The 14351-nt window shown below is 34.9% G+C and overlaps 1 protein-coding gene across 4 annotated transcripts in view; it reads left to right on the top strand.

Moving 5' to 3' along the window:
• The window catches only part of KCNJ3 (potassium inwardly rectifying channel subfamily J member 3), a 214437-nt gene that overhangs the window by 139528 nt on the left and 60558 nt on the right, over positions 1–14351 (top strand). For 2 of the 4 annotated variants that reach the window (XM_070422966.1, XM_070422965.1), the window contains one exon: positions 3717–6594. The exons of 1 other annotated variant lie outside the window; for it this stretch is intronic. In XM_070422966.1, the coding sequence (XP_070279067.1) occupies positions 3717–4303 (587 nt within the window). In that variant the 3' untranslated portion in view covers positions 4304–6594. Of the gene's footprint in view, positions 1–3716; positions 6595–14351 lie in introns of those variants that run through there. One more of the 4 variants, XM_070422969.1, reaches the window with a different exon arrangement.

Raw genomic sequence — 14351 nt, 5'->3', positions numbered from 1 at the left:
TCATATCGTACCCTTTGAATAATGCTATTTTTCTGCATTAATTTTGATTCCAGTGACATTTTCAATTATGGATCCAAGTATGAATTATTTTAAAATAATTTGGGTTAGAGTAAGAAATAGAAAATAACACATTCTAGAAGGAAGAACACTATGATACATACATGTTCTTAGAAAACATAGTTATACTTTAAATCTTTTCAATTGGAATTTGTATTATTTTAGCACCATTTTTGGAATAACTTGTAAAACAAAGTAGTCTCTCAATTGCATGCTATGTTAGCACATTGTTTAAACCACAGAGTGACCATCATAGACATTTCCTGTTATCCAACTTTTAATGCTTTCATATCGTTATCCAGAGGTTGATTGCATATGAGTATTTTGAAGTGAAACCATGTATAAAAACTATGATGTTTTTAAAATGGAAATGTCTGATGTTTGTGTACCTATATCTAATAAAAGTGTAAAAGAAACAGCAGAAGAACAAACAAAGGTTAAAGTGCTGGCAAATATTCTTGGGATAATTACCAAAGTATGATAATGGATTTAGTCACTCAGCTTGCTGCAGGCCTTTGCAATACATCGAGTCCACAGTTGTCCATAATAACAGTCCACTCTGCTATTATGTTATCAGAGATAACAGGTGGAAAATATTGAGAAACTCTAAATGTTGCAAACATAAGTAATGCATTTTTTCTATATTTTAAAAATTTTTGGATATTTAATTGACCATTTTAAAAAAGAGATTTGCTATCTGATATCTAGTGATTTTTAAATTTAATTTTCTGTATTTCTCATATGGGACAAATGACTAATATGTCAGAATTTTTCCTTATGTTAATTCAATATAACTAATTTACAGGAAGAACGGGAGTTGCAAGTGATCACTACAGAAGGATAAGCACAGCAGTCGTAATTTTCTGAGCATTGCCTAAATACTAGGCTTTGTTCTGTACTCTTCACTTATCTCAAATTCTCAACAGCATTATAAAGGAAGGTATTGTTATCTCTACTTTGTAAAAGAGAAAACCAAGGTTCAGAGAGCTCTAGGTAATTTTCACAAGTTATTTAGTAGTGGAATTGGTAGTCAAATTCATACACTTTTGAATTTAAATTTTGTTCCAGTGTTTTCTCTATTGGTAGAAATAACTGAACAAATCCATGATATAAACTTTTAAAACTAATATTGTTATCTTCATATATAAATACTAGAGGCCCCGAGCACTGATTTGTGCACTAGTGGGGTCCCCAGGCCTAACCTGTGGGGATTGGGCCAAAACTGGCTCTCCGACATCCCCTGAAGGGTCCCAGATTGCGAGAGGGTGGTTCTCGGGTGATGCACCCCAGAATTGAGCTCCCTCCTCTCTGGTTCCGGGTGTCACCAGAGAACCACAGCTGCCAAGTTACCGCAGCACAGCAGCTCCTGTGTTGATTGTCTACCCTCTGGTGGTCATTGTACATATAGCTACTATCCGGTCGGACGGCCAAACGGTCACTTAGACTTTTATATGTATAGATTTCTGGGGGCTATTCCTGATATAATGTTGATTATTAAGACTGATACTTGGTCACTATCAGATTTTTAGCATCACAGTTAAATTGATAGATTCCTTAAAATTGGTTTCTTAACAAATATACAGATATATCATGGCAAAATAAAAACAGCAACAACAACCCCAGAAATTAGAATAATACTGACACCTTTTTTTTCTACAGCTTCCTAGATTTGGATTTGCTCCCAAGAAAGGTCAAGATATCTAAACTCTTTGAATAACATATTTTTCATTTTAAAAATGGATGTAAGAATATTTTCATATCAGGATAATATTGAAGATTAGAAATAATGTAGAGAGAGAAGCTAATAATGCCTGAGATATGACAAGTATTTATTTTCTATATAAGTTTCTTTTAAAACTTTCTGGAAAAAGACAGTATTATAAGTGGCAACAATTTATTCTTTGGTGATATATAACTGATAATAATATAAGGTGAGATATTTGGAAAGAATCAATGAAGGACTTATCTTTAATATGGCTTTTCAATTATGCACTTTATTCTAAGTGCATATTTTACATTTAAGTGATGCTCAGTTAAATTCCAGGCTTAAACACAATAGAAATTATTTATAAAATGACAAAGGGAGAATAGAAATGAAAGACAAAATACTATCATTGTTTACACTTAATTATTGAAGAGATGCATTTTTTTAAAGATTCATCTATCATTTTACATTGTAATAGCTTCTAATAGAAGTCTGAGAATAAAGGTAGAGGGAAGTAGTAAATTTTGCAACTTAGAGAAATTGTGTCTTTTGACTAATATAAGACTGAAATTTGATATGTTATTAATTTATTCATGGACTTCCAGTCTTCACACAATGAATATTTACAAGTTGACTGATTTAATAGTAACTCATCCTATATAATAAAAGCCTAATATGTTAAGTGTCCGGTTGTCCAGTCGTCCGTTCAACCAATCAAAGAGAAATATGCTAATGATATGCTAAGGACCCTCAACTGCTCGCTATGATGTGCACTGACCACCAGAGGGCAGACACTCTGACTGGTAGGTTAGCTTGCTGCTTGGGTCCAGCCAATCGGAACTGAACCAGGCAGGCTGGACATGTCCTGGAGCCCTCCCGCATTCCCTCCCCACCAGGCCAAGCTCTCGCATCCCTCCTCAGCCCCGATGGTGCATCGGTGGGGTCCCTCGGCCTTGCCTGCATTCTTTTGCAACCTGGGACCCCTTGGGGAATGTTGAAGAGCCAGTTTAGGCCCGATCCCGCAGGCCAGGATATGCCTCTAAGCTATCAACCTTTATGCACCAGGCCTCTAGTCTTAAATATATGTTTATGAAGAGAACACACTTGAGTAAAACAAACTAGCATGAGGTAAATGTCCAAGTGATATAATAAATAAATAGCAAAATTTGGCATTTGATATCCAGCATCGGTTTCAGAGATTCTTATAGCAGGAATAGAACTTGAAACATCACATGGCCCAGATTACTGATTTTAGCATGTAGATTTCTAACTTGACCAAAACTTTACCTGGCCTTAAAGGAATGGAGCCACCACAATGACTTCCCATTATCTAGCAAAGACATATTTCCAACTTTTATTTATTTAGGAAATATTTGGGTTAGTTATTTTTTGCTGTCATTTATAAGAACAAACTGTGTGTAGACATTATACAACATATTTTACATTTCTGTACATGTTATTTATTATATTTCAACCTCAAAGCTGTCCTGTGGCACTGGTGTTATTTTCCATGTTTTGTTCAACAGAATAGGGAAGTGATGCTCAGTTAAATATCTTTCATAAGTTTACACGATGGTGATGTTTGGATTCAAAGGCAAGTTTGTTTCATTAATCACACTGTTTCTTGAATGATGGAAAATTATTATGTAATTTCTCCTTATAGAGATAAATATGTTGCTATTGTTGCTATTCAATGCCCTTTTATTTTGGTCCATGGATAAACAATTAAGTATGCTATTAGTGCATTACCCTTTAAACATGAAAGTGCCCCATGTTTTTCATTGGAAGAAAGTATATGCCTCTAAGCTACTAACCTTTATGAAAACTTTTAACATATTCTGTTACTTATTCTACTCAGACACTCCAAAGCTTAAATAAGAAACCAAGATAAATTCCTTAGTGCTTCCACTATGCATAAGTTTTATCAAGGACTTTTTTATTTTTTTGCTTGCAGGGATGACTTGTCAAGCTCGAACATCATACACTGAAGATGAAGTTCTTTGGGGTCATCGTTTTTTTCCTGTAATTTCCTTAGAAGAAGGGTTCTTTAAAGTTGATTACTCCCAGTTCCATGCAACATTTGAAGTCCCCACCACACCTTACAGTGTGAAAGAACAGGAAGAAATGCTTCTTATGTCGTCCCCCTTAATAGCACCAGCCATAACTAACAGCAAAGAAAGACATAATTCTGTGGATTGCTTAGATGGCCTAGATGACATTAGTACAAAACTTCCATCTAAGCTGCAGAAAATGACGGGAAGAGAAGACTTTCCCAGGAAACTCTTGAGGATGAGTTCTACAACCTCAGAAAAAGCCTACAGCTTGGGAGATTTGCCTATGAAACTTCAACGAATAAGCTCCGTTCCTGGCAACTCAGAAGAAAAACTGGTATCTAAAGCCACCAAGATGTTGTCTGATCCCATGAGCCAGTCAGTGGCTGACTTGCCACCAAAGCTTCAAAGGATGGCTGGGGGAGGAGCCAGGATGGAGGGAAATCTCCCAGCCAAATTAAGGAAAATGAACTCTGATCGATTCACATAACAAACACCCTCTTAGGCATTATTTACTGTTGGATTTAGTAATAATCTAATATTTGGCTGATGAGGGAATCCTCTCTAAGGAATCTGAAAGGTACATTTCCTCCCCAGTCAGATATGCTTATTTGAGAAGCCTTATTTCCATGTACTACTACTGTGCAGAAAGCAAATGTTGTGAAGGGAGGGCATCATAAGGAAATTCCTACTAACGGGCATGTATTATCACATCATGCATGCAATAATGTGCAAATTTTGCATTTAGTTTTATGGCATGATTTATATATGGTATATTTATATTGTATATTCTGGAAATATATATATATATATATTTAAAGGGGTGTTATTCTCCATGACATTTCTAATATGTAAATTAAGCCGAAGATGAATAGATATGTTTCAGGGCGATAAAACTATATATATGTATGTATATGTATATACACATATATACATATATATATATATATCTGAACACACACATGCATACATACATATATATCTGATAAAATTTGTGATGTTTTGTTCAGAGTTGTAGTTCTTGTGCATGTTTACTTTATTAGGCTAGGAAGGCTACTGGCATTAATTATTAATACCAAATATTTTAGCCTTAAGTTATTTGTCATTTTTAAAAATCTAATTTAATGTTTTCTGCTGTTTAAGGTCCTGAAAGGTTTTCAATTGTACTTTATATGAGGGAGTCACACAAGTCTGTGCTATTTATGGCCCTGCCAAAATATAACCATTATATATTTAACTTGTAAATTTTAGAGTATATCAACATGTTGAAGATTTTTTACAATTTTTAAAACTTGCTAGTACTGGGGGGAAATAAAGATAAATTAATTTGAGAATCGGTCCTCTCCTGGACTAATTAAAATCTGGACACCTGTTTTGTATATGATTTAACACAACTGTGAGCTCTGAACAAATGTTGAATCATTGTGATAGTCAGTAGCCAAGTTGTACTGAATGCAGAGAATGTGTGAAATTACATAATTAATGGTCCCTGTTTCAAACTGAGTCAATTTTCACTTTGTTTCTGAAACTTCTGTCATTTCAAAAACCAATAATTTTTCCTTGTGGAGACACAACAATACACTGAAAGAAATGATAAATATTTATGTTTTAAATATATATGTCTAATTGAGTGTCTTCTTTTATTTCCAGAGATTTCTTTTAATTTAAAAATTTTAAAGACATTTTTATTGATTTCAGAGAGAAAGGGAAAGGGAGAGAGAGGTAGAAACATCAATGATGAGAGAGAATCATTGATCAGCTGCCTTCTACATGCCCCACACTGGGGATCTAGCACACAACCCGGGTATATGCCCTCACCGGGAATCAAAACCATGACCTCCTGGTTTCTAAGTCAACGCTCAACCACTGAGCCACGCAATTTGGGCTAATTTTATTTTTTTATTACAGTTTCCATTCAACAATTTTTTGTGTGTGTTAGTTTCAGGTGTACAGCACAGCAGATAGACATTGATACAGTTTACAGAGTGTTCCCTCCGATTCTCTTTTCTTATGCCTTTCTTTTGTTGATGGCATTTGTTGTAATAGGACAGACTTTGTTTCCTCACCTGGGGAATCTATCCTACCCAACACCTGTCACTCAGTTTGTGACGAATGTTTTGTATATACTTGAGAGAATTTAAAATTTGATGAATTGAAAGTATTTTACCCATCCATTTTTTTATTTCTTTTTTGGTGTTATTGTTTGGTTGGTTAAACACTGATTTCATTGGTATATTGGATCCCTGGCCTACCAAAATAATTTTAGCAGTACTATTTTTTAACCTTAAGGTTTTATATTTATAATTCATTACAGAATCAAAACTATTGCTTGGCAGAACACCTACAAAATAAAGATTTGGAATGCAGATATTTTAGTGAAAATTTATAAGTGCTCCTTATCAGAGTATAATGGATTTTCCTATAAAACTTTTTGAACATTTCAGTGCAAGTCTGCTCATAATTAATCTATTTGTCCTTATTAACATGCAAATCCTTAATGGCTGGTTTGGGCACTCATCATTTCCTGTTTTTAGCAATCTTGTGATAATTCCCTTATTGGAAAATTAACACATCAACAATTCAATCACTGACTACAAGAATACCTTCTGGCTACCTCTGTATCAACCAAATTCTGTAGGTGCAAACATATACCAGGGAATTGTTACTGGCAAAATGATCAACCTTGAGCATCCATCCACTGTGAATAAAGCTGGTTGCCCTACCCCTTAATCTCTGAACTTTCCTTTTTGCTGGATATAAGAAGTGAAATAGCAGCAGAAAGAGGAGTTGGGGGGGGGGGGGGCGGGGTGTGGGAGGGGGTAGTATATTTATTACCAGTGGAAGAAACTGCATAGATCATTTAGCCCAAACACTTAAAACTAAATAGAGCCATAATTTAATTTGGAGAGCTATTTTGTCTTTGATACCAAGTAGAATATGGGCCCCAAAATAAACTCTCCAAAGATTTTCATTAATTCAGTTAACTTTTTTTTTTTTTTTTGCATGCTTTGTTTTTTTATGTCCCAGGCATTTCTCGCTCCTGGGGGATTGGGGTATGACTAAGTCAGAGGAGGTCACTGCCCATTTGAACAATGCATATCAGTAGGAGGATGGGGAGGGGCACTGTGAGACAGACAAGAAACAAATGAGATGATTTCAGATAGTAACATATTACTTAAGGAAAGGAAAACAAGGTAAAATGAAAAAGTGACTGGGTGAAATAATAATCATTTTAGAGTAGGTTACTGGTTTAGGGAGGGAGTGATACTTACACAGAGACTTGGATGATGAGAAAACAACCCCTCTTGCCAAAATTAATATTTCTTAGTGAATGCTATTTCTTTATTTTTACCACCTATGTATGGGAAAGATATGATTTCTGCATGTAATTGCAGCTTAACCCCTATTGCTAAGTTGCTCATAAGTCCCAGTTTCCATTCAAGAGTGCCAGCTTGTCCTGTTGTACCTGTGTAATTATTAACAGCACTCCCTTTCACTCTTAGAGTGTCTTGGTTTGAATGATATATTATATGGTGACTCTACGTTTTTGTTGAAACTAACTAAATTATAAAGTCTAATATATTTGGATAAAAATAAAGAATTGCTTTTATTCTCCCTTTGTGGATTTTTTTGACACTGATCATTCCACACAAAATCATTGCAGTTTCATATATGGAAAAGTGACTGGGTGAAATAATTATTTTAGAAGAGGTGACTTCTTATCAAAGTGATTTTGTGTAACATTTGTTCATTCTGCACATGACATGTTTTCTCAGCAGTGAAATGTTATGCATTTTATTGACTGAATAAAAAATAAACCTGTGGCGTTTCCATTTCAGGAACTTGTAGGAGCTCAAATCAAAGAGAGTAAAAGTCAACTTAAGCCAACGAAGCTTTCAGCCCACCAAAATATAATGTGCTCATTGAACTGAATAATTATTTAACAACTGCAAACTAATCCCTTTTTATGGGATTTTTATGGTGTATGTAGCTCCTGTCATGATAAAATATTTCATTCTATTTATCAAAATGATGTAAATAAAAGAAATACAATTATTTTGATAATGCTCATCTTCATTTTAAATATTATTCATCCTTTTCAGCAATAGGTAAATAGGCTTTTGTAAATACTTACCAAATGAAAAATAAGGATATATCATTAATTATTTCTGAAAAAATTCTTATGCTGTTCTAAATACATTCATATATGGCTTTAAATACTATAAAAAAAAAAAGCATTTAGCTGTCTGATTATTCAAGAGCCACTTTGTCTAGACAAGATGGAACCTTGATTATTTCTGTGGGAGGAAGAGTGTGATTATGGGGAAGGTGTCTTACACACTGTATTATGAAGTTTTCTATCATTCCATACCATGAAGAGAGTTCACCTTGGATGCACAGCACATCTGTGAGCTCTACTTCGGTAGTTGTGCTTGCATTACATAAATATTCAATTACCATCAAACTAATTTCATTGTCTGGCATGCAACTTATAATTATTTAAATGATAAAGGTCATTTGGGTTACAAAAATATAAACTCATGTATTCAATACTGCAACTTCAGTTTTATGAAAACTATATTTAACTTTCAAATCATGATTGGGTTTAATATTTAAAGTGTGTGCATTATTTTTCCACCCCCAACAGTTAATTACTCATATTTCTTGATTCAATGTGATTATCAGAAGACTCTTAATTCCTAAAAAGTACTAATTTAATCCGTCACAATTCCATCCTTGAGGTTAATTTTTATTTTGGCTCCGTCTTGGTGAGACACTTCAGCAATATGAAACCTGAACTTCATGCACATTATTTGAGATCTGCATTTCTTGGAGGTGTCTTCATGGACATCTTCTCCTTTGCTGAGCCAGAGTGTTTCAAAAGCCACAGTAAGTACAACAGACAAATCCTTGTTTTCTTTAAATAAGAGGTCACCTTTTTAAAAAGTGTTCGGTTGCTTTTTTTGAAAGAGTTTCATAGAAAAAGTATACAGTATTCCTAACTTTGGATCAGGCCAGTTCTGTAATATGCCCAACTCCCTGGTACCTCTCAGAATTAATTCAAAAAGCCAAGTTCTTACAGCTTCTGGCCTAGAGGAGTTCAAAGAGGATGGATCTCATCATTTAGTAGAGTTTTTTTTTCTTTTTTCAAATTCTGATTTTTTTACCTGAAAAGTCTTGAAATCTTGGCTGTCTCAGAATATTTGGGCTATGTGTGATCAGTGAGTACTGTGGACAGCAAATGAGGTAGGGCCCATTACCTTCCCACTGCTCACTAAGAATCTCATCCGTAACCCCTGCTTATCCTTTCCCAGCTCCGCATGTCAATCATTTGCATGGTGATCTGTCCACATTATCTGAATCTTCTCAACAACTATATGGTGGAGATTTTACAATGAAAAAAAAACGAATTCTCAGGTAATCAGTCCATTTAGTCTGTTTTTAATTAAATTAAATCTACAAACATGAGAAGTCCCTGCCCTCTTGGGTGGTTCTGTTATTTACATGCAAATCCCTTAACCATTCTTAAATTGCTTCTTGATTTTCCATTTGGGAACATTATCTATTTGCTTTTAGCTGAAGTAGATGAAAATCCAATTTGGTTTTGTTTTGTTTAACTCTTGTTACCCACTACACCTCCACCACACCCATCCTACCCTAAATTTCCAATGTTGTTATAGCTTGCTTTAATTAGATTAACTATCAGTGTTTTCTTTAAGTGCTATAACAATTGAGCCCATATGTTGTTGTTTTTTCTTTATTGATTAAGGTATTACATATGTATCCTTATTCCCCCCAATACCCCCAACCCCCCCCCCCCTCATGCCCTCACACCCCCTGATATCTCTGTTCATTGGTTAGGCCTATATGCATGCATACAAGTCCTTTGGTTGATCTCTCTCCCTTACCCCCACAGCCCCCTACCTTTCCTCTGAGGTTTAGAGGTCTGATCGATGCTTCTCTGTCTCTGGATCTGTTTTTGTTCATCAGTTTACGCTGTTCATTATATTCCACAAATGAGTGAGATCATGTGATATTTATCTTTCTCTGACTGAGCCCATATGTTTTGATCATTTTCCCATTGTGTTGGGATCTCCCTTTATCATCATGCTGGGGAATTCCATTTATGGCATTCTTGGTGTAGAAACCCTGTCTTATGAGGCATGTATTTTCATCTTTTCTTGGTTTACTTCTTTGTTTTCACTAAACACATTTTTCAGGAACTTCTCATAAAAAATATGATAGTGAACTTTTTGAGACTTTGATTTTTAAAATAATCAATCTGTACTTCCTAATTAATATTAATAGTTTCATCTGGTGTAGAAATCACTTTTCTTCAACATTTCAGTGACATTGTTTCTTTTCTTTTTCTTTTTTTTTTTTTTTTTAACCTAATGTTGCTACTGAGATGTCTGGTGCTACTCTGAATTTTAATTCCTTTTCAATTTAAAGCTTTCAGAATATTATAATCTTCCCCTCTGTTCTTAATTTGCAAGATGTTCTGCCTAAGTGTGAGTCAAGTTTAGTCCATTTTTCTCTGCCTTTTCAGTCTGGACAGTTTTCTTAATTTTTTCAAATTTATTTTCCTCTATTTTTCTCTATTCTGTCATTCTAGAATTTTCATTATTTGGCTGTTGAAACTCTTGGAATGATTTTCTAATGTTCTTGCATTTTCTCTTTTGTTATTGTTATGTACTTTTCCTCTACATTCTTGAAGACGTTCTTAATTTTAAGTTTTATGACTTTTAGTTTATGTCCATTTATTTGATTTCGTTTCTCTTCCAAGACTTTCATTTCTTCTATAACAGTTTTATTTTTAAATAACTTTTTTGTTCTCTAAATATGCCTTTAAAACAGACTTTCAAGTTTTATTTTGCTACTGTCTTCTTTCCTGAACTCTTTGCTCTGCTAAGTCTTTAAAATTCTCTATTATTTCAGTGTTTTAAGGAGCAGTAGGAATAAGTACTTACAGCATTAATCTGCCACTTTGAGAAGAAAGGTTAGCATAACTGCATTCATTTTCTATCACTATTATCACAAATTAGCAGCATAAATAATACAAATTTATTACCTTACAATCTGTAGATAGAAGCCCAATATAGGTCTCACTTGGCTAACATCAATGTCAACACAACTGTGGTTCTTTTGTATTTTTTTTTTTGTTTGTTTGTTTTTTTCTGGAGGCTTTAGAAGAGAATTCATTGCATTGATCTCTCCAAGAGGCCATCCACATTCTTTAGCTCATTGTTCCCTCCCTCCATCATCAAAGCCAGCAAAGTTGAATCTCTGTCTTTGTGACTCACACCTTTCTCTCTTCCACTGGTGCTATAATCCAAATAATACCTCCATCTCAAGATTCTTGATCTAATCACATATGCCAGTCCCTTTTGACAAGTAAGGTAACATATCCATTGGTTCTAGAAACAAATTCCTTTGAGGGTCGTTATTCTGACTACCTTGCAACATTTCTTACTTATTCCCTTTTATACAAAGAAAGTTTAATTTCAATAAAACATTTCCTCGCAAAATCTAAGTATAATTTTATGTAGGTTTAAAAATAAGAGCAGGCATTTTAAAAAATTACATTCTAGCTTGTGAAGAAACATTTATAATAATAAAAGCATAATATGCTAATTAGGCCAGATGCCCTTCCGGACGAACTTCCGGATGAAGCTGGGGCTGCCCGGGTCCCAGATGCCAGAGGGAAGCCGGTGCCACATCCAGGGGAAGGAAGGCCTACTATTTCACGAATTTCATGCATAGGGCCTCTAGTATTTAGTAAGACATTAATTATTCTCTTAGGAATCTATTTTTGTCATTGTGAACAAATGTCTGACCAGGTTTCATTTTACAGTTCTTCATGGAGAAAAGAGGCAAACAAAACAGTGTTTTAAGAAATAGATTGATAATAACATCCAAAAAACAGTGATTCAAGAAATAGATTGTTATATCTTAACCTTGTATGTCAAATCCACTTTTTTTTTTGGTTAGCCACCCCACCCTTGGGTCTTAAAACTATATCAACGGTGGGTTTAGGTTTCAGTAAATCAGCCTTAAACTGGTATCATTATTTGTTGGCAGAAAAACATTACTGTGCCACTTAGACTATTAAAATATATGAAAGTTTATGACCTGAAGTTACTTTTAGCAATAAATTTCATTGTATTTTAGCCAAATGATCAATGAACTGAATGCAGACACATTGGATGGGCCCTTTGGGAGTTGGCATTTTGATCACGTTTGTTTCAGTGGCTGACTGAATGAGAAGGGTAAATCTGAAAATGTCACTTAGATGCAGGTTTATTTTTGTAAGTAAAAGATGGTAGCATGTCTTCTACCTAGTATCCCATTGTTATGAAAATGACTTGAGATGTCTAATGAGTTTTATGACTTCTTTTTTATTAAAGACTAGAGGCCCAATGCAGGAAATCCATGCAAGAGTAGCCCTTCCTTCCTACAGCTGCCGGCACCGGCTTCCCTCCGGCACCTGGGACCCGGGCTTCATCTGGAAGGACGTCCAGTCTAATTAGCATATTATGCTTTTATTATGATAGATTCCTAAATAAATGATTTCTTTTTTAAAAACATCTTTTATTGCTTTTTTGCAGAGAGGAAGGGAGAGGGATAGAGAGTTAGAAACATCGATGAAAGAGAAGCATTGATCAGCTGCCTCCTGCACACTCCCTACTGGGGATGTGCCTGCAACCAAGGTACATGCCCTTGACTGGAATCGAACCTGGGACCCTTGAGTCCTCAGGCTGACGCTCTAAAATGATTTCTTATCATCAATTTTTATCTCCCTTTCCTTTTTACTGTAGAGGGACTTCTCAGTTTTATAAAGCATGCATTATAGGAAAAATTGTGCACATAATAATTATGATAGAGACTCATATTTTTGTAACCATCTATAGGCTTTACTTCACTGGCTCTCACTTTCCCTATATACAAAATTAATAGTATGAAATTATATTGCATTCTTAGATTCATATTTTACATTATTTACAACTTTACTTAAAATATGTAGATTTGGACATTTGAATGAACTCTGATCCAACCATAGTTTACTAACATAAGGTTTATATTTAAAGCCAGTCCCTTTTCATTCTAGCAGCCTTACAGAGTTGATATTCAACTTTAAGAAGAGATTGAGTGGAAGATATTTGGTAAATTTGGATTGATACCATGATAGGATTACACAGTTTCTTACAGAAAGTAAAAGGATAAACCATAATCTTTTGATTTATTAATGTAAAAGTGATTATTTTTTTTTCCATGACTATTTATCCCCTCTATACCCTCTTCCACCTCTACCCCTGCCCCCACCCACAATCACCACACTATTGTCCATGTCCATGAGTGGTTTCTCTCTCTCTCTCTCTCTCTCTCTCTCTCTCTCTCTCTCTCTCTTCTTTTTCATTCAATCCATCCATAATTATTGATGACCAAGTTGGAGGGACAAAATTGCTTTGGGAAGAATCAAGATGTTGGGTACAGTTGAAATGGAACACAAACTTTGAATGACCAGTATTCATGCCAATAGTCTATTCTGATCCAGTAAGGTAAGGTAGTTTTAAGTAACTGGTTATATATTTTATTGATTGCTTTCTCCAGTACCCTCCTAATACTTTCCAAATTGTCAAACATGAATGCCCTGTATATAGGTGGACCTCTTACTTTGTGCCATGTGTACACTGTACCACCTATTGTCCTTTGTTGTGTTTTTAAATGTATTTATTTAGCTTTTAATTAAATTTATTGGAGTGACATTGATTAATAAAATTACATAGATTTCAGGGGTACAGTTTTTTAATACCTCATCTGTATATTGTATTGTGTTTTCACTGTCCCAAGTCAAGTATCCTTTCATTATCATTTATCTTCCTTTTACCCTCTCTTAACTCCCCAAACCCCCTTTCCCTCTGGCAATCACCCTACTGTTGTCTGTGTTTATGAGTGGTTGTTTTTTTCTTAGTTCATTCACCTTTATCACCCAGCCCCACTCCCCCTCCCTCTGGAAGCTCTCTGTCTGTGTTCTTTGTCTATGAGTCTGTTTCTATTTTGTTAGCTTATTTTGTTCATTAGGTTCCACATATAAATGAAATCATATGGTATTTGTCTTTCTCTGACTGGATTGTTTCACTTAGCATACTACTCTCTAGGTCAGTGGTTCTCAACCTTCCTAATGCCGCGACCCTTTAATACAGTTCCTCATGTTGTGGTGAACCCAATTTCATTGTTACAAATTGAACATAATTAAAGCATAGGGATAAACACAAAAACAATATGTAATTAAATATGTGTTTTATGATGGTCTTGGGTGACCCCTGTGAAAGGGTCATTTGATCCCCAAAGGGGTCGTGACCCACAGGTTGAGAACCGCTGCTCTAGGTCTATTTATGCTGTTGCAAAGGGTATGACTTCCTTATTTTTTATGGCCTAGTAGTATTCCATTGTGTAAATGTACCACAGCTGTCTTATCCACTCATCTACTAATGGACTTGGCCTGCTTTCAAATCTTAATTATTGTAAATAATGCT

Source organism: Myotis yumanensis, unplaced genomic scaffold (genome assembly GCF_028538775.1).
Source record: "Myotis yumanensis isolate MYYU_CA2020_CCGP unplaced genomic scaffold, mMyoYum1.0.hap1 SCAF_8, whole genome shotgun sequence".
Lineage (NCBI taxonomy): Eukaryota > Metazoa > Chordata > Mammalia > Chiroptera > Vespertilionidae > Myotis > Myotis yumanensis.
Note: the sequence above shows the minus strand (reverse complement) of the source record. Positions and strands in the feature narration are given on the sequence as shown.